Here is a 21,849-nt window from a genome sequence, read left to right as displayed (position 1 = left end):
GGATTATTGATTTTTCTCTTCTATTTTTCCCATTTGTCTCTCACAGCGCTGTACTCTGTCTATTTGATCGCTCTCTCTGTGGCTAGAGGTCAGCATTTTCATTTTGCAGCCCTCCTGCTTAGGGAAATGCTTCATTCAGCAATGATCTGCGAGTAGGAGTGGTCCTTTCATAATACTACTTTACAAAAGACCACTTCTTCATGTTTTGTTGTGTAGAATTGCTGATGCACAAGTAAGAAAGTGTGCCCCCATCTTGAAAGTAAGCGTAGTAGTTTCTATTCCAGTTTGCTGTTGCATTATTTTTTTCCATGGCTATTAACCTAAAGTCCGAGTTGACTGAGATGTTCTCCGTGTGATGACCTACTGTTAAGGACATGATCTAATGCTTGTATTTTTCAATTCAGTTTTATTTATTTATGTAGCGCCAATTCACAACACATGTTGTCTCGAGGCACTTCACAAAAGTCAGGTACATACATTCCAATTAATCCTAACCATTGAACAGTGCAGTCGGATTCAGTTATTTATTCAAATTGGATAAAAAGTTTTTCTATCTAAGGAAACCCAGCAGATTGCATCCAGTCAGTGACTTGCAGCATTCACTCCTCCTGGATGAGCATGTAGAGACAGTGGACAGTCACTGGCGTTGACTTTGCAGCAATCCTTCATACTGAGCATGCATGTAGCGACAGCGGAGAGGAAAAACTCCCATTTAACAGGAAGAAACCTCCAGCAGAACCAGACTCGGTGTGAGCAGACATCTGCCACAACCGACTGGGGGTTTGAGAGAACAGAGCAGAGACACAAAGAGAACAAAGAAGCACTGATCCAGGAGTACTTTCTATGGGAAGGAAAAGTAAATGTTAATGGATGTAGCTCCTTTAGTTGTTTCACCTAGAAAGAAAGAACAGATAAACTCTGAGCCAGTTTTCAAGGTTAGAGTCTGAAAGAGAGCGCATATAATTAGTTACTGTAAAAGCTCAGTCAATTTCCATGTCTAGGAGAGAGAAAGGGTTAAACACTAAAAGACAGGGCTATGTGGATCATCGGTAGAGGGTGAGCATTAAGTTGTTGCCAGCAGAAGCTTGGACGATTCCCCTCTCCAGAAAGGTGTCACATGCAGACACAGAGCCAGGCCAGTTGTAGCTTCTAGGAAGAGAAAAGAGAGAACAAGGTTAAAAGCTGAAATAACAGCAAACAATGCAAAATTGGAGAGTAGTGTGAGAATGTAGCGAAGAGGGTGAAAGTGGTTGTTATGTCCTCCAGCAGCCTAAGCTTATAGCAGCATAACTTCACAGATAGTTTCAGTTCAGATTATTTAGTTAAGCGGCGCTTATTTACAACAATGCCGTCTCAAGGAACCCCACAAAGGGTCCCACTGATGGTCATTGTTATACTAAAAACCACAATGATTGGGATACCTCCCTCTGTCAGACTGATTATAACCATTGGAAAAGAGAAGGGGTCATGCAGGTAGCAGAAAGAAAACCAACAATTACTCCTACTGGTTCAAAAATTAAGTTATGTACTGACTTTTATTATTTTGACATGTTAAATATTTTATCTATGGATTGTTATTTTGATTTAGTTATACAGACTTAATCAAAAAATAGACAAAAGGCAGTTTTCAAGTACTCAATGTGCTGAATATTATAATCTATTGCAATGTGCTCTTTATTGAGTGACTCAAACATACAAGGGTGGTTAAAAAGCCTTGCTCTCTGCTCAGGTAGCCGGCCAGCAGTTGGCTGCTTAACACAAACCCTGTTTTTAGCTTAAACAGTATTACCTTAATAAGAGTGATGCTCTTTCAGATTGCACAACATGCCAGGTGTTATTTTTCGAGAATGGGAATATTCCAAAACACTCAAGTCTTTCTCACTTGTAAGTGACTGAAAAGCGTTGGAGCCTAATTTCAACGAGGTGACCATCAGTGCACAGCAAAACTTGGGGGAGTGGCTGTGCTGCTTTACTCTATACATAATGCGGCCTGAAAAACAGTTCAGTCTGGGTCTTTCTGCGGTTTTGAAAGCGTAACTTTTTAAAACATTAACATGCCTTGATGCTCTTATCCAGCCGTTGCCTAAGGGCTGGTTAATAACACTTTGTCAGACTAGATACTATCATAGTGAAGAAAGTTGAGTGAAAAAGCAAAGTCTCAATGTTCCAGTAAGTTCCGACCCTCACGTATAGTCATGACATATGGCTTGTGGCTGAAAGAACAAGAACCCAAATACAAGAATCTTAAATGAGTTTCAATCTTAGGGGGGCTGACTCAGCCTTAGCGATTGGGTCAGTAGCTCAGACCAGAGCCTCTGCTCCTCTGCATTGAAAGGAGACACTGCTCCTACACATAGAAATGTTGAAAGAAGCTAATGCGGTTCAGGCATCAGAACATCATACCCTCCTTGACATTTGATCATGATGCATCCTGGGCATTTCTTGGAGGTTTTCAACCAGGTCCCACGGGAAGGAGACTCCGAGGCAGACTAAGCTGTTAATGGGGGCACTGTATGTCCTTTGTGACCTCAGGGACCCCCAGAATGAGTTGGAAGGTGTCACTAGAGACAGAGGGATGTCTGGGTTTCCCTCCTGAACCTCTTACCTTTGCTAGCCACATTTGGATAAGTTCAACAGAATGAATGGATAGATATATAATTAAATAAATAAACTAAATAGAAATTTAATGTTTAATACTAGATGGATGAATGCGACCTTGTCAGTTTATAACAAAAGGGTTTACATTTTCAAATATTAAACCTACCAACTTGTCATTATATTTCCAACATGATAGAGATGTGCACTGACTGAAGCAAGCAGTGTACTAAGACTGAACTAATTCAATCCATTTCAGACTAAACCAGTGGAAAATTTCTTGTTTTTGCTGAATTCCCAACTTGGCAGCATCCCCGGAGTTCATCTAAGACTCTAACAAGCCTCTAAGATTAGACCCAGTCACTTTCACAATTAAAAATACATGAGAAGGAGACATGCTCATATTCTTTTTCTGCTCAGATGATAATCAGAAGGGTCCCAGTGGTTTGACTTATGTCTCGATTCAAAGCGCAGACATCATAATATACTTAAGGTTCTTGTGACGGTAGTGTTTGAGTCTGTGCATCGAAGCCTCTGTGCCAGAGCCACAGACAGGTCAACCTCAGAACCCAATCCCCCGCTCGTGCAAGTGATTTTTTTTTTTCCACAAGCCTCAGGTTCTTTACTCTGATTGGCTTAAGCACTTCGTACAGACAGAGTCATTCACCTTGTGCCAAGGACTTGCAAGGCCAGCCACACTATCCCACACCAACTTAGGTGAGTACAGGCCATTCATGAAGGATCCTGGCAAGTTTGACCCATACCTTTGAGTTGGGGCTATATCATTCCTAAAAGCCTTCACTGCTAGTCATAAACCATTAATTTTGTTATCAGTGCAAACCTTTGAAGATCATGTTTAATAGCATGCCAACTACAGGGGAACATCTGCACAGAAATAGTTAAATCCTGAATTTCTTGAAGAGTATGGGAAAGTATTCACTGCCATGTTTTGAGTCTAGATAAATTTAAAGAAGTTCAAAAGAATAGAGATGGTTTTGTTGCCAATTACCAATAATGATTTTTGTAAAGCTCTAAACTGCCCATGTTAATTATTGTTCACCTGAAGAATAAGAAATAACAAAACACTTTCAAATCGAAAATTTAGCAAAGGCATTATTGTCTTAACAATACCATTTCCTTTACGGCTCCACGATGTCACTTAAGCAAGTAGCTGCGATGCTATTGCTGAATTTTGCATAATGTTATCAATTACAATTAACCTACATTTTCCTGCCTCTCTTCTTTCTTTTCCTGCATCACAGTAACATGAGATGTAGCATCACAGTTGCTTAAATAGACCTTAGGGACGGCTATTAAAGGCAGTTAAGGTCCATCCAAATGTCCAAATATATTGTTAACACGCAGAGCGTGAATGCATGACACTTGAAATATATTGGCCTACCAAATATTCCATCCAAGCAGTCGTTGGTTTATTGGTTTACCTTGATATTGCGATGACATCTGAGATTTAATCAGAATCAGAATCAGAAAAGCTTTATTGCCAAGTACGTTTTTGGACATACAAGGAATTTGTTTTGGCATAGTCGGTGCAATACAGTACAAATTAAACAGTACAAACATATCTACAATATAATATAAATATAAGTGCACAGTTTTAAGTGAGTGAGAGTAAATATAGAGCAGTATAAGATGCAAGAGCAATACAACAGTGCAGATGATCATTGTGCAAGTAAAGCAGTGCAAGTAAGCAGGAGTCCAAGCTGAGCGTTAATGTAACGCATAGAGTTACAGGTTACAGGTGTCCTGTCAGCAAAAAAAGGGGGGTGTGGGTGAAAGGGAGAGTGTCAGTGTGGTTTCCGGGCTTTGTTAACCAGGCTGGTGGCAGATGGGGAAAAAACTGTTCTTGTGGCGTGAGGTTTTGGTCCGGATGGACCGCAGCCTCCTGCCAGAGGGGAGAGTCTCAAAGAGTCTGTGACCGGGGTGGGAGGGATCAGCCAGAATCTTCCCTGCCCGCTTCAGGGTCCTGGAGGTGTACAGTTCCTGGAGCGACAGTAGACTGCAGCCAATCACCTTCTCAGCAGACCGAATGACACGCTGCAGCCTGCCCTTATCCTTGGCTGTAGCAGCGGCGTACCAGATGGTGATGGAGGAGGTGAGGATGGACTCAATGATGGCTGTGTAGAAGTGCACCATCATAGTCTTTGGCAGGTTGAATTTCTTCAGCTGCCGCAGGAAGAACATCCTCTGCTGGGCTTTCTTGATGAGGGAGCTGATGTTTGGCTCCCACTTGAGATCCTGGGAGATGATGGTTCCCAGGAAGCGGAAAGATTCCACAGTGTCAATTGTGGAGTCACAGAGGGTGATGGGGGCAGGTGGGGCTGGGTTCTGCCTGAAGTTCACAACCATCTCCACTGTCTTTAGAGCGTTGAGCTCAAGGCTGTTCTGGCTGCACCAGTCCAACAGATGGTCCACCTCCCATCTGTATGCGGACTCGTCACCATCAGAGATGAGTCCGATCAGGGTGGTGTCGTCCGCAAACTTCAGAAGCTTGACAGACTGGTGACTGGAGGTGCAGCTGTTGGTGTACAGGGAGAAGAGCAGAGGAGAGAGAACACAGCCTTGGGGGGAACCGGTGCTGATGGTCAGGGAGTCAGAGACGTGCTTCCCCAGCCTCACGCGCTGCTTCCTGTCAGACAGGAAGTCAGTGATCCACCTGCAGGTGGAGTCGGGCACACTCAGCTGGGAGAGCTTCTCCTGTAGCAGAACTGGGACGATGGTGTTGAAGGCAGAGCTGAAATCCACAAACAGGATCCTGGCATAGGTTCCTGTGGAGTCCAGGTGCCGGAGGATGAAGTGAAGGGCTAGGTTGACTGCATCATCTACAGACCTGTTGGCTCTGTAGGCAAACTGCAGGGGGTCAAGGAGGGGGTCGGTGATGTCTTTTAGGTGTGAGAGCACAAGGCGCTCAAAGGACTTAATCACCACAGAGGTCAGGGCGACGGGTCTGAAGTCATTAAGCCCTGTGGTCCTTGGCTTCTTGGGAACAGGGACGATGGTGGAGGACTTGAAGCAGGCTGGCACATGACATGTCTCCAGTGAGGTGTTAAAAATGTCTGTGAAGACTGGAGACAGCTGATCAGCGCAGTGCTTCAGGCTGGCTGGTGAGACAGAATCCGGACCAGCAGCTTTCCGGGGGTTCTGTCTCCTGAAGAGTTTGTTGACGTCCCTCTCCTGGATGGAAAGAGCCGTCCTCGGCGTGGGTAGGGGGCTGGTGGGGGGGAACTTCAGGGTGGGGGTTGGAGGTGCCAAGGCCCCTCTTGAGGTTGGGGAGGTGGGGGTGGTGGATTGTGGCTGCAGCTGTTGGGGGGTGTCGTGGGGGATGGTTGCAGTACTGTCCCTTTGTCTTTCAAAGCGGCAGTAGAACTCGTTCAGGTCGTTGGTGAGGCGTCGGTCGTTGATGGAGTGGGGGGCTTTCGGCTTGTAGTTGGTGATTTGCTTGAGCCCTTTCCAGACAGACGCAGAGTCGTTGGCTGAGAACTGGTTTTGGAGCTTCTCAGAGTACAGTCGTTTGGCCTCTTTCACTGCCTTGCCAAACTTGTACTTGGCCTCTCTGTATATGTCTTTGTCCCCACTCCTGAAGGCCTCTTCCTTATCCAGTCTTAACCTTCTGAGTTTAGCTGTGAACCAGGGTTTGTCGTTGTTGTAACTCACCCTGGTGCATGATGGTACACAGCTGTCCTCACAGAAGCTGGTGTAGGAAGTCACAGCCTCTGTGTACTCGTCCAGACTGTTGGTAGTAGTCCTGAACACATCCCAGTCTGTACAGCCTAAACACGCCTGGAGATTCTCCACAGCCTCACTGCTCCACTTCCTTGTCGTCCTCACAACAGGTTTGCAGAGCTTAAGTTTCTGCCTGTATGCAGGAATCAGGTGGACCATGATGTGGTCGGATTGGCCCAGTGCAGCACGTGGGACGGCGTGATAAGCGTCTCTGATGGTGGTGTAACAGTGATCCAGAATATTGTCCTCTCTGGTCGGACATTTTATAAACTGTCTGTATTTGGGGAGTTCGTGGGTCAGATTACCTTTGTTAAAGTCACCAGCGACGATAACTAAGGAGTCCGGGTTGGTCCGCTCCACACTCAGTATCTGGTCGGCGAGCATGCGCTGTGCGACCTGCACGTTAGCTTGTGGCGGGATGTAAACACCGACCAGGATGAACGAAGCGAACTCACGGGGGGAATAGAAAGGCTTACAGTTTATGATGAAGGATTCCAGGTCTGGAGAACAGTGCTGCTGAATCACTGTCACGTCGTTGCACCAACCACTGTTGAGGTAAAAACAGATTCCTCCACCTTTCGCTTTGCCGGAGAGTTCCGTGTCTCTGTCCGCTCTGTAGAGCTGGAATCCTGCCAGCTGCAGCGTAGAGTCCGGTATTAATCCACACAGCCACGTCTCCGTGAAGCACAAAACTGCCGATGAATAAAAGTCCCTGTTTTTCCCCAACAACAGTTGTAGTTCCTCCATTTTGTTGGGAAGTGAGCGCACGTTAGAGAGAAATATTCCAGGTAACGGTGTTCGTAGTCCACGCTGGCGAAGACGTACCAGCACCCCAGCCCGTTTCCCTCTCTTCCGGCGTTTCACCGCGTGAACAAAGGTAAGCGCACCTTTGACCAGAATGTCCAAAAATTCCAGAGCAGTAGGTAGAAATGTTGGAAATAACTCCTCTGGTGTAGTAGCCCTGATGTTCATGAGTTCTTCTCTGGTGAGAGAGCTCCGGGTACCATCACAGAAGACCGTTTTAAAGCAAAAAACAAAACAAAACAATGCGCACCAACACGCCGAGGCGACCATCTGCGGCGCCATCTATTGTGCAGCTCACATTTCTATAGTGATATAAAAACCCCTTTGTTTTTAAAATCTTCCCAAAAATTCTGAGCTGTATCTCTGTATCACTGGAAATCTACAAGTAAAGTAAAATCCTGCTGGCTATGGGACGAAGGTATCTGTACAAATAAATTCCACCTGAAAAGCATTAGGGCATATATCCTTTACTCTTTTTGCTTGACAAGGTATAGCTTTTTTTTGTGCAACTTAAAACGTTTTCTGCAGCCTCCCTTCAAAATAAGTAGAAGCTGGGTCCAACCTAACATTTGACACAAGCTCGTGTTTGATTGTTAAATTATTTCTTAATTTAGTCATCAGTAATTTTCTATTCCGCTTCTTCCATAGTGGGTTGCGGGTATGCTGGTGCCTATCTCCACCAGTTTTATTATTATTATTTTTCCTACTATAGTAATTAATTACGGTCTACAGTTGCGTGTCATGCAGCTATGCAGTTTAAAAGGATTTCAGTGGAATTTTAACACAAAGTCAAAGTTAACATTTTCAACTGTCTAGCAACTTACTGTATGTTAGCATTCAGCATAATTAGTGTGGTTAGCATAAGCCTCTGTGTGTATTGGCCAATCACCGATCAGGGCGAGTCGACCATAAAATCTTCCGATTCAAGTACAGCCGATATCTCGGCTCTCTTTGAAAAAAGACAGGTCAGAAATTGACCACAGAAGTTCTACACTCCATTCTAGATTCCATTTTCTGAAAGACAGTGATCCGAATTTGCAAAAATGTCTTGGAAAAAGCAGAATAGCTTTCAGATTGATGACAATGGGGGTAGTAACATAATGAAACCTGACCAATGTCAAAAATCCCAAAATCTTACTCCCAAACTGCCAGAAAATCGACTGAGATTTTTGAGACTGAGATTTGTTTCGGTGGCGCAGTTGGTAGTACTGTTGCCTTGCAGCAAGAAGGTCCTGGGTTCAACTCCCGGCCGCGGGTCTTTCTGCATGGAGTTTGCATGTTCTCTCCGGGTACTCCGGCTTCCTCCCACAGTCCAAAGACATGTCTGTTAGGTTAATTGGTCTCTCTAAATTGCCCTTAGGTGTGTGAATGAGTGTGTGTGTGGTTGTTTGTGTGTTGCCCTGCGATGGACTGGCGACCTGTCCAGGGGTACACCCCGCCTCTCGCCCATAGACTGCTGGAGATAGGCACCAGCTTCCCCGCGACCCACTATGGAAGAAGCGGTATAGAAAATGACTGACTGACTAAATTTGAAAATCAAAACATAGAAACCTGTGTTTGATAAAGACTTTATAATATTTTCTGTCTACTGGTGATTAGTGGTGTTTAGCTCATTTATAGTTGTCAGCCCCGCAGGCATTTCCAGATAACCTACAGCCTGTTAGCCAAGCTTTGCGTCTTACGTACTGTATTTATTTCATTCTTTGGGGAAAAATGTCACCTTGAGACAGATGCTGCTCATTATCCAGCTTCTTCTGTCCTGTTATGCTCTGGCAGGGTGATGGGTCTGTGTTCTGTTGGACTGCTGCAGGATTGGGCCTTTAAGCAGTACTTAAGCAGATGCGTTTCTTTTATCATGGAATGCAGGCCCTGCAGCTGAGCCCAAGCTGAGTGTTTTTTTTTTTTTATATGACAGGACCCCTGTCTCTTCCTCTCGGCAGGGTTCGGGTGATTAGGGAGCTGATCCATTGGTGTGGTTTCAGTGCATTAGTTACAACAATATTTTTGTCGTCAGGGCTAAGTAAAAACTAATCTTGCATCACGTTAATACCAGATCTGAGTGTGGAGGTGAAGTAACAACAACAGCCTTTGGGAGGGCTAATTGAAAGGAGTGGTTATTATTTGGTTTATCTCATTTGCAGGTTACTTGACTGATTCCCAGCTGAGAGTAAGATTATTTCCAGATTAAAATTTTGCTCTTTACTATAATAATGCTGTGCAAATATGCACTTGTCAGGTTCATAACTTGAAACGGTCAAACTAGGTTTAGGGAAATTCTCTAAAAGGTTATGCTGAATTATTCATCCCTGCAGACGACCTCAGATAGTGTGCGACAAATGATTGGCAGGCTGATGAATCTCTGGCGGGAGTTAGACCGACAGTGGAGTATATCATCAGCAGCGGCGATGACGATGAGCTGGGCAATCCAATCTGCTAATGGGCTTGATGGAGTGTGAAATGTTAAAGGTGAGGCGGTCTCTTGCTGTGCGCCCTTTTAATTGAAGCCGCTCTCATTTTGTCAGATGGAAGCTGCTGTGTGGTGACAGAAACTCCAGCTGTGGGTGCTGAGGAGTCGAGCTTTATTAGAGAATAATTACTTCACTCTCCAGCTGATGTTTGTGACTTGGCTGGAGCCTCTTTCTTCTAATTATACCACAGCTACCTTTTAAAAACGAGCTGTGTGGTTACACAGACTTTCTTTTTTTCTCCCCCCTCTACCTACTCAAGCTCAAATTGCTGTTAGGAAATGTCAAGGTAAGCATTCTCTGTAGAAAAAAAATAGATGGTGTTTTTTTTTACAGAGGAGAGAGGTACTGGATTTACATGACAATAGCCCTGGATTAAACAATTTGTCATATCCAAGGTAAAATTGCGTTGCTTCTGTGAAATTGTGTCTTGAAATTCATGCTTCGCAAGTTCTGCTGCCTGAAAAGTTCAAGACAGTTTTAAATGAACACTCTACACAGGTCTGCTTAAAGCTGGTAAACCCCTGAGGAGCTGATGAGCGATACTCACCCTGTCATCACATGGTAATCACCCTAACGCAATACGCTATTGGCTTCTATTGGAATTTAAATCGCTGCGTTTGTTTCCAAACACAAACTGTGAAAGGCGGTGCCAGGGTATTGTGATGCATTTTGGGTTTCGGTTGGTGCTGGGAAAAGGCTGTCGAACTGTCCCCCATAAGCCCGGCCTCCCAAAGGAGCTGGTCTTCCAATAATAGGCCAATATTTAGTGTCCGTAACGGCTTAATATTGATGTTGGTGCAGGTTTCTGTAGCAGATGTCCTGGTGCGTGATTCCCCTGATGGAGATTTATGGGAACGGTCCAGGAGTATCTCACCCAGCCCAGAGGTCAAGGATAGGGCATTACACAAATCAATGGGAATAATATGATTGCAGTCTCATGTGTAATCCGACTGGATGTGGTGGATAAGGATGGAGCAGACGGAGATGAGCGGGATTATGATTAACAAAAATAAAATAAATAAAAACACTGCTGGGGGAGGTTTACTTTAGTTGTGCATTATCTAGATTGCTCTCTCTAAAAGAGACCTTCTGCTGTTTTCTAATTGCAGTGTATAGAAATTATAATTTTTATATCTGCAGCTGTTGACATTTAGGTGATGAATAATGTTTGGAATGAGATCCAGCTCTGCACTCTCCGGTGATCACTAGCCATCTGCCACATTAGCTCGACTTTAATCTACAGTGCGACACAGCGGTGTCATTGTGTTTGTGCTTCACGTTATTACTTAACCCCTGTATCCAGTTTATCGCATTTCTCCACATAGCCTGGCCTCAATCCCAGCCCTGCATTGAGAACAAAAAGATTCCTAAAACTGTGTGTCTGCGGATAATTAAAGCCTGGAGACAAGGGGATTAATTCAAAACCCCATGCGAGTTTTTTTCCATAAACCTGCAACGCCGTCTCTAGGACGACCACTATTCCCAAGAGAAATGGCTCTCAGTGCCAACTGGGCTGTGCATTAGCACACTTTCATCTGTAAGGTTGTGCAACAACACTCAGGTCAGACTCCACAACATTGGCATATCCCTGCATCTTAAGGTGGGAGAAAGATGGTGCTTTGTTTTTTTGGACACAGTTTTACATAATGCTGCATGTAGAGAGCAGTCATTGCCAACGTATTTATATCCACTTCAACCTTTTAAAAGTGTCTGTTTACAACCAACAATTTCACAGTATTTTTACACCAACACCAAATGTTCACACAGTTGTAAAAAGAAAGCAAAGCATTAATCAAAGAAGGAGCTAGCAGTCATAAGGTCACTTTGGAAGAGCTGCAGAGATCCACAGCTCAGGTGGGACAATTATTATTGTGTAAGAGTAGCAAGAAAAAAAGCTGTTTTGCAAGAAAGGAAGTCTTGTTTGGTTTTTGCCAAAAGCCCGTTCTAGAGGTGGCTGTGTGATACTATTTATGAAAACTGCTTTGGGTCGAGCTACTTTTTCTCATCATGCATCTCATACCTGGAATATAGTTGCAAATAATATATGGAAATCTTTATTCCTTATATTCTTTTTCAAAACATCTTAAAATGTGGCTACTGGATGGCCAGAAATGTCATTATGATTATATTTAAATGTGTACTTTTGAGGTTTTATGGTATTTTATACATTTTCTAAGTAGTATTAAATCTGCTTGTTCTTACAGGCTGCTACAGACAGGCTGGAAGTCCGCCTTCTAGCAGAACAATGAAGCTAAACATACAGCCTGAGCTACAATGGAATTGTTTAGATAAAGGCCAGTTTGTGATTTTAGAATGGCTCAGCCAAAGTCCAGACTGAAATCCAATTGGGAATTGGTGGCAAGACTTGAAAATTTCTGTTTACAGATGCTCTTCATCCGGGGGTGGGGGGGGGGGGGGTGGGGAGGGGAGTCACTGACTGTCCAAAACTGGTAAACCTACTAATGTTCTCATTAAATACTGATCAACAATATTTCTGATTTCCTCTCTGCAATTGCAGCTCCAGCACTGTCTGTTCTTTTCAGCTTTTCTGGGAAACAAATACAAATTTTAAGATAAGAAAATGTTACTCTGCAGCCACTCTATCCATCTTTCTTGGAACAACATCTGGTAACTTCTCCATATCAGCAAGTGTGTTTTTTGCAGATGGCTCTCAGTATGAGTGCAGGTGGCCTGCAGTCTGGTTTGTCTCTCAGATTTGGTCAGTTACTGTTTTTTGAGCACAAATTCGGAGCTGCCCAACGTGCGTGCCCTGTCTTGCACCTTTTCGTATCGCTGCCATTAACCTCTTATCCATTCATACTGCGCTGCATCCTTTATAGCTAGCAGGGTGGCTGGAAGTCACTTTCATTAAACAAAGCCTTTTTCTATAAGTTTTAATCACAAAGGGATTTGAGCCAAATGTTTCACTCTGTTTCTGTAGTCATTTTCATCCTTCCTCTCTTATCTTGAACATCTGGGACTCCATTAGTAGTAGTAAATTTCGCATCATTTGATGCACAAATGCATGGATTCAAAAGCACTATTCAATCAACCAGGAATCGGAATTGACTAATTTTCCCAAAATGGGCTAAATGATGATTGATCAAAAAAAATACTAAAAAGTCTGATCTTTATCTCTGTTCATTAAAAGCAGCAAAATTAAGAACTCTCACTATTTTCAGTCAATAAATCCAGCAACCAACTGCATGTACTCTAATGCAGGACTAATACCTTTTATTAGAAAACATGCAAATCTTTTTAAAATTAAAATAAATCTGAATTGTGTAAGTCGGACCTCAAAGAAAACTGGAAGTTTTTTTCGGCGCATCTACTAAAACTTGATAAAAATAAATAAATTGTGCATGTTTGTGTGTGTGTGTGTGTGTGTGTTTAGTGGTGGGGAAAGCTTGTGTCAGGGTGAATTTATGATTAAAACTACTACCAAAGAGCACCTCATTAACCCACATGTAATTGCACCCCTGGGTCTTTTGGCTTTCCACCAAACTGACCAACCAAACAGGCATGCAGAGGCCTGTCATTTTCCACTTTGCTGGACATCTGCCTTTTTTATTCAGAACTGTGCTGAGGGAATAGGGGATGTGTCTCTTTCCTCTCATTTATTTCCTTCTAGTTGTCATCTCCTGTTTAGAAATGACTTACACCACTCCCTTTTCTCTTTTTCCCCCCTCTCCATATTCTCGAGAAACTCCCCCACCTTCTCAAACTCCTACATACAAACTGGGCCATAAATCCTGAGAACACGCTGGCGTTAAAAGCCTATAAACCTGAGCACCCTGTCTCTGTGGAAAAGATTTCTAGCAAAGGAGCATTTAGTAAGAAACCTAATAACACACATTTCTCATAAAGTGGGACTGTTTGGTTATTTTCCATCTCCCTGGCCTAATTAAAGGGCTGCTACTCGTCCAAGGTGCCCCATATTCCTCCAAGGAGGCAGTGTCAGCATGTCATTATTTCATACAGTGCTGTGAAAAGGTATTTGCCCACTTACAGATTTCTTCAGTTTTTTTCTTTAAAATGTTTGTAAAATTGTAATTAACAAATTTTATGTTCAGTTTCACAGGCTGCACCCAAGCCTGATTACCATTAAATCTGTAGTATCAACAAATCACTTAAATAGAACCCTTCTGACAACATAAAGTAGGTTAACAGATCTTAAAACACATTGTAAAAATGTTCAAGGAAAATTATTGTTAAAGAAATTCGCGAACGATAAGCATCTATCACTCTGGAAAAGGTTACCAAGCCATTTCTATAGCTTTGGGACTCCAGTGAATCACTGTGTTGCCATTATCTTCAAATGGAGAACCTTCTCAGGGGTGCCAGCTGACCAGAATTACTCCAAGAGCACAATGATGATTTATTCAGGAAGTTGCAAAAGAACCCAGAACAGCATCTAAAGCACTGCAGGCCTCACTCGTTTCAGTTCATGATTCAATGAAAAGATAGAGACTGGGTAAAGAGTGTTCTTACGCCAAAACCTGTGTTGACCAACGAGAACACGAATGCACGTCTCACATTTGCCAAAAAACAACAGGAATCCTCAGGAATTGTGAGAAATATTCTGTGGACTCAGAAAACAAATGTGGAACTTTTTGAAAGGTGTGTGTGCCATTACATGTGGGTTAAAACTATCACAGCATTTCAGAAAAAGAACACCATACCTATAGTCAAACATGGGGGAGGCAGCATGATGGTCTGGGGCTGCCTTGCTACTTCATGACCTGGATGGCTTGCCATAATTGATGAAACCATGAATTAATCTCTCCTCCAGGAACTCTGAAGGCGAATATCAGAGCAGGACAGTGATCTGAAGGACAGCAGCAAGTCAACACTTGGATGGTTCATTTAAAACAAACAACAACAAAAAACTACTAGAAAATGAAGGTTTTGTAGTGGCCTAGTCAAAGTCTGGACTTAAATCCAATAGAAATCCATGCTGCGTCATGACCCTCAACAACTTGCTTATCCTTAAAAACCCTCCAATGTGGCTTTCTGCAATTCTTCAAAGAATAGGCCAAAATGTATGTAATGTAAGTGATGAAATAGACTGATTTACAGTTCTCACAAACACTGAAGTCATTGCTCTCATGGGTGTCACACCCACTTAGTGGGGGCTGATTACTTTATCCCATATGGCTTGATTGGTTAAAAATGCCAATGGTTACGAGTTTTTGGTTGATAAATCATCTTTTGATAACTCCTTTTGGGTTAACTCATCTGTCCAATTATTCATATTTGTTTTGATAATCTGAGACATTTAAGTGTGTCCAAAATGTCTCATTGTACCTGTTAATTCTTATTTACTATACTTGGGTTTTACAGGATATAATGTTAGTTTTGTTGATGGTTAGCATTTGAACTAAGTTTCATCACCTGTGTTACAGAACTCAATGCGATTTGCATAGTGTGTAAAATGTTGCTCTCTTTTTCTCTTATAACTGAATTGAGACATAGCTGCTCTGGAAACCAAAGCAATACACTGCTGTCACACAGCTCTATTTTTATTTCTCTGCAAGGAAAGGGTAAACAGAGCAGAGTCAAATAAAGAAAAGCGTACACTTTCATATGTGTGCCTGCAGTGCTTTGACTGGGGCTCCATGCACCTACTCAGTCTGTGCAGCAGGAGAAGCTGAAGTGCAGTGATGCTTTGTGCTGTGTTAATGCAGTTTGTGTTTGTCTGTTTCAGCTGCCTTTCTGGGAGACATTGCTTTGGACGAAGAGGACCTAAAATCTTTTAAAGTGGATCGAATTATAGATCTGGCTCAGAGAACAGTTCAGACCATTAATCACACAGAAACAGGTAACAACAATGTGAATACACTGCACCACAGTGACAGTTTAAGGTTGATGTGTGATCGAGGCAAATCATGTTGGATCAATGCTTTAAATCAAGTTGCAACAAAGGCGTGAAATTACCATAATTCCCACATTGCTGGTTTCTGCCTGAGGCATTGTGTTGTCTGAGGACATCAGGCTCTGTAACACTGCAACTGTCAAACCAGTCAGATCCTCCTGTGTTTTTAAGCCCTCTATAAATGTGCAACACTAAAGCAAGGTTATGAGAACACATTGCTACACCTCCTAAATAAAGTTGGAGAATAGTCGCAAGGCTTTGTGGAGCTGAATAAAAAGCAACAGCTGTGAGTCAACACAGACCAACGGCTTCCCTGCTCTGTAAACCATAGGCAAACAGGAACCAACAAGTGTATCCAAGTCGGCGTCTGTGTTTGAACACGGCCAGTTTGCTGCTTTTTTGACTGGGTTAATGGGCATGTAGAGAGAGAGAGACTCATTGAAAGATTAAGAATATGTTGCAACAGCTTCAAATATTGACTGAGGGTTGATTTGCACCGTGAATGGGAAGTTCTCTGTCACAGAAGTGGAACCGAAACAGACTGTGCATATACATTGGAGCAGGTTAGTCACAGCACATTTCATTGTTATGTAGTGAAAAAGCTACTCAAGGGTTCAGAATGATCGCCTGTTTGATGTGTTGAAACACAGCAGCTAACCCGGAAGCAGCGTTCAGTAACAGTGATGTTTTGTGCCTTGCTGTCAGCATTAGTTACTTTACTGTCTGAACTCTTTGACAGTTCTCATACCCCTTGAACTTTTCCACATTTATTTTACTGGGATTTTATGTGAGACCAACACAAAATAGTGCATAATTCTGAAATGAAAAGACAGGGATGCATCCAGTTTATTTAATAATAAATATCTGGAAAGTGTGGTGTGTGTTTGTATTCCAACCCATTCACTCTGATACCCCTAAATAAATTCAATGGCCATCCACCTAGTGACAGGACGTATGGCCTTTTGAAGGGAACCGAATCTTCAGGTTTTTGAAAATGTGCATATTTCGAAGAACAAGCAATTTTACCCTTAATATAGTTTTAAATATATACATCTTTGGTAAACTTGGCATGTGTGGGTGAAATTTATAACTAAAGCTAAATCAGCTGTATTAAGTAAGATTAATACTTTATTTAAAAGGTGCAAAATAGAACCAGATGCAAAATAAAAATCTCTTTATACTTTCCATAAAATTAAATATAAAACATAAATATCAAATACCCATAACTGCTAAGTGTTGTATGCATTAATAGCATTTTATTGCTATATGCAATATAGAAACAAAATGAAGACAGCAAAATAAAACAAAATAAAAGAGAAAAAAAGTGTACTTGAGTTGCTTTGGCAGAAATACAAATCGCCAACTGCATCATTAAATATAACTATTAATGCAACGCACTAATGGTTAACAAAATGTTTCTGTAGACAGTAACCAAATGAAGTATGCAAATGTTTTGTTGCTTCACTCATCATTTCGTCTTTGGGCAAGGAGCGCACTGTGTCTGTCCTTCTCTCTCCCACTATGCCCAGCTTGCGTCGCAGCCTGGTCACACGCAGCGCCACACACCCTGCCGCCATGACACCCGACGAAGACAAACAGTGAGCAATGAGCATGTCCGCTGTATGCTCATATCTACCCCACTTTTGGTTTTCGTATGTTATCGTCTGAATAATATAACTTAAGACTTGAGTCCTATCGTTCAAGGTAAGGAGCCATTCAAAAGAATCGATTCGTTTGTGAATGTCACATCACTACATCCACCTAAACTGACAGGCTGACAAAGCTCTTATTAATCAGAGACACCTCAAGAAGCCCATGGTAACTCTGGAGGAGCAGCAGAGATCCACAGCTCAGATGGGAAATTTGTCAGCAGGACGACTATTAGTTGTGGACTCGACAAAGTAAATGGTAAATGGACTGAACTTATATAGCGCTTTTCCAGTCATACAGACCACTCAAAGCGCTTTACACTAGAGCCACATTCACCCAATCGCACTCACTAACGCTCACACATTCATACAGCGATACGCAGATCGGTAGGCAACTTGAGGTTAAGTGCCTTGCTCATGGACATATGGCAGGAATTGAACCCACAACCTTCTGATTGCAAGACGACTACTCTTCCTACTGAGCCACAGGGCAGCTAAAATATATGCTTTCCACAATCCATGTAGGGGAAAGACCCAACATATGAAGGAGGGTGCTCTGTTCAGAGAGGATCAAAACTGAACTTTTTGGTCTACATGCAAAATGTTTTGTGTGGCGTAAAACTGACAATTCACATCATCTTGAGTACACCGTTCCCACAGTGACACACGGCGGTGGCAACATCATGCTGTGGGAATGCTTTTCTTCAGCACAGACGGGGACAACGGTCAGATTTGATGGGAAGATGGATGGAGCTAAAATGGAAAATCATTGGAGCAAACCTGTTAGGGCGGTAAAAGAAGTGAGACTGGGTTTGCCTTACAACAGAACAACAACTCTCAACGTACAGCCAGAGCTACAATGTAATGGTTTAGATTAAAGTGTGTTCATGGTCCAGTCAAAGATCAGACCTAATTTCTAAATCTGGGGCAGGACTTGAAATTATATGTTTACAGATAGTCTTCATTCAACCTGACTGAATTTAAGCTATTTCTCAAAAAGGAATGGGTAAAAAGATTAATGTCCCTTGACCTGCAAACAGGTACAGACATTCCCCAAAAGCCTTGACGGTGTACATATTTCTGATTTTCCATGTATGCATTTTCTATATGATTCTTCATAATTATGCTCTACCTGACCAGCAAAACTATAGTTTGTGACTGTAATGTAACAAAATATGAAAAAGTACAAGCAGTATGAATTATTTTACAAGACACTTAGTTAAGTTTAAAGCAATGATTTGTCTTTGAAGGACAATTTACATTGTTACATCAGTTTTACATAATAATAATGATCATGATTATCTAAAACAAATCCTGTCTCCGATTAAATGTTGGCATATAAGCATATAAAAGGATTTTTACCCTGCACGTCTTATCAGTTAACTGAGAAGATTTGGTTGTTAACATTTTTCCACAACACGTGCACAAGTGAACGTGCTAATTGTTCTCACCAGGCTGCCAGCAAGGACTCCTGCAGACTGATCTGCAACAGACTACAGTCGTTCTTTACAGATTGTGCATATTTTAACAAATTTAGGGGAAATTAAAAGTTTCATAGTGCTTTTAAAGCTGCGCTTAAAAATGAGTGATTTAATAAAATCTGAGATGACCTGGCCCTTTGTGGAGATTAAAGCCATCAGTGACTGTTTCAATTATTTGACGGTTGAGAGAAAATAAAGGACAAAAGGGCGTTTGTATTACGTCTTAAAATGATCCCTTTTATCAACAACTCTAGAGTGGGAAGAAATGATGCAATTGGCTTTCTCAGCAGTTTTTCAGTCTTGCTCATCAGACTCTCATCAGTGCTCCCTCCTACGCAGACTTACTGCTTCTCTTTTTCTATTTCAACAATTTGTCATTGTCTGATGAAGCTCATGCTATTCAGAATGAACATTTAAAGAAATTCTTGGCTCAAAATTTTTAGGACTAAAATAAAAACATCATACATCGTCTTGTTCCATGTTACAACCACATCTTCAATCTATTATAGTTGGATTTTATTTCATAGGCAAACATAAAGTATTGCATAATTGTGGAGTGGAACGGACATGATAAATGGTTTTCCAGATGTTTTTATCTGACAAAATATGGTACCACCTTTTGCTGCATAAAAGGCATTTGGAGTATGTCTCTACTAGTTTTGAACAATCTGCAAAATCAAACTTTTGCCCATTGTCTGTGTAAAATAGTTAAAGGTCAGCCTGATGGATGGAGAGCGCCTGTAAACACTACTTTTTAGGCCCAGCTACAGATCCTCAATCTTAATTAGGACTGGTATTTGACTAGGCCAGCCTAACACATGAATCCTTTCCATCATAGCTTTGGCCTTGCAGTGAGGCCAGATTTATTCATACCCCTGGGACATTTAGATTTAAAATTATTCCATCAAACCAAAAACTTTGTTTTATTATTTTTAAGACATCTCTTACAAATAAATGCAACAATGTAGAAAGAACAGACATTTGAAAGAGACAATGTTATTTTTTTTCATTTGCAATTGTATTTACAAATTGTCTTGAAAAATTGTATAATAAGATTTATACCCAGTGGCATGACGACAATAAAACCCTTTTAATAATTGCATCTTTCCACTGATATTTTGAAAATGCTATTGTTAATGTTGAGCTCCAAGTCTCTTAGGTTGGAAGTCCTCCTTGCCATCACCGTAATCTTTAGCCCTCCAAAGGTTTGCTGGGATTCAAGTCATTACTCTTGCTGGGCCACTCCAGAGCATTACTATTACTTCCAAATAAGGAGAAACATGTTGGTAATATTAAAACTACTTTAAACTGAATTCTGCCAGGGGTATGAATCGTTTTGAGCTTAACTGGATGCTTAGGGTCATTCTTCTGTTCCATGGAACAGGAAGGTGAACCTTTGACCCAGTCTCAAGTCTTTTGCAGCTTCTAACAGGTTATCTTCCAGGATTGCCCCTACAGGGAAAAAAGTTCCCCACAGCATGATGCTGCTACCATAATGTTTCACCATAGGGATGGTGTGTTCAGGGTAGTGTACAGTGTTTGTTTTTTCGTGTTGGCCAAAAAAATCAATTTGGCTTTCATGACCAGAGCACCTCATTCCACAGTATACTGAGATTGATTTACACACAAGTAGATGTATTAATTAGTTGCCTTCTTAAGCAAACTCAGTGCTATGGATTTTAATGTGGGGTAGCAAAGTAAAGGGGGGCTGAATACATATGCAAATCATACCTTTCTGATTTTAGCTGTAAAAAAAATAAAAAAACAAGAATCATTTTCTTTCCTCTTCATAAACATCTGCTTCCTCGTGTTGATCTGTCACATAAAATCCCATTTAAAAACAATGAAGTTTGTGTTGAAAGATGACATGTTCAGAAAGATATAAATACTGTTCTAGGGTACCATGTATTTGTTAGTGGTGGCTGGGGATATTCCTCCTATGTTCTCAAGTAAAATGTAAGTTTTCACATTTATTATACTCTAAAATAGAGTATAATAAACCTTATAATAGATCTTCATGTACCCAAAAATATCCTGACATACACACATTAGATCAAAGCTTCACAGCAAGGTAATTTTTTTTCTTTATCACAGTTAAATTCATGCTTTATTACAGGGCATCAGATGTGTCACCCTTAATAAATTTGACAGTCATGTGATCATGATAGGTCATTCACATATGGATGTTTCTTTTGTTAATATTCAGTTTTAGGCTAGGGCTCGGTCTCCACAGTAATAATCATCTCTGGTTGAGTGACGTTGAAATGGTGAAATTAATTTGCCAGAAGTGTCTGTCTTCGCTCATATAGACGGAAAGAAGGGTGCATGAAAAGGGAATGACAATGCTGTTTGAAGTAATCCCTCTTTCATTAAGTAAAAGTCAGTTTTTAAATTAAAACTAATTATGGAGCCTGAAAGGCAGCAGGCTTTAGAGACTCTCTCTCTTTGAATAAATGCTTATTTAACTTTCAAGCAACTATTGTCTCTATGGGCAAACGTTGGTTCCTTTTTGCTTGTGAAATTAATTGAAGGATTTTTTTGTTGTCTTGTTTTGCTTAAAATCTGGATTCAGCCAGTGGCAGTGATCCAAACAGACAGGGCGCACAGCGCAGAAGAAGGGCTGCCACCTCCAGACCTGAGCGCGTTTGGCCTGAAGGGGTCATCCCCTATGTCATCAGCGGCAACTTTAGTGGTAGGTAACGACAGCTGACTCATTGTTTATACTGTCCCATTCATATTTCTCTTTAAAAACTTTAAAATAAGAATTTATAAGAAGAGCATGCAAGCTCTACTCCGAGCCCCTCTCGGATGGGGAGGAGCTCGGAGTAGAGCCGCTGCTCCTCCACATCAAGAGGAGCCAGTTGAAGTGGCTCGGGCATCTATACCGGATGCCTCCTGGACGCCTTCCTCGGGAGGTGTTCCAGGCACGACCCACCGGGAGCAGACCCAGGGGACGGCCCAGGACACGCTGGAGGGACTATGTCTCTCGGCTGGCCTGGGAACGCCTTGGGCTCCCCCCCAGAGGAGCTGGAGGAGGTGTCTGGGGAGAGGGATGTCTGGATGTCTCTGCTGAGTCTGCTGCCCCCATGACCCGGTCCCGGATAAAACGGAAGACGATGAGTACGAGCATGCAAAATGTTCCGTCCATCATTTCTGCTGTGTGCAGTTAATAAGTATTTAATATTAGGAGCAGCAGTGGCATCAGTCTGCTGTGTGAAAGAAGCAATGTTCACATA

General features: G+C 42.0%; 1 protein-coding gene across 1 annotated transcript in view; it reads left to right on the top strand.

Annotated features, from left to right (window-relative positions):
• Positions 1 to 21,849, top strand: part of bmp1a (bone morphogenetic protein 1a) — a 64,315-nt gene that overhangs the window by 1,734 nt on the left and 40,732 nt on the right. Inside the window, exons 2-3 of the mRNA XM_047380227.1 lie at positions 15,316 to 15,429; positions 21,186 to 21,305. Of these exons, the coding sequence (XP_047236183.1) occupies positions 15,316 to 15,429; positions 21,186 to 21,305 (234 nt within the window). The remainder of the gene's footprint in view (positions 1 to 15,315; positions 15,430 to 21,185; positions 21,306 to 21,849) is intronic.

The sequence above is a fragment of the Girardinichthys multiradiatus genome, chromosome 12, assembly GCF_021462225.1.
Source record: "Girardinichthys multiradiatus isolate DD_20200921_A chromosome 12, DD_fGirMul_XY1, whole genome shotgun sequence".
Lineage (NCBI taxonomy): Eukaryota > Metazoa > Chordata > Actinopteri > Cyprinodontiformes > Goodeidae > Girardinichthys > Girardinichthys multiradiatus.
This window is presented reverse-complemented; position numbering and strand designations above follow the sequence as displayed.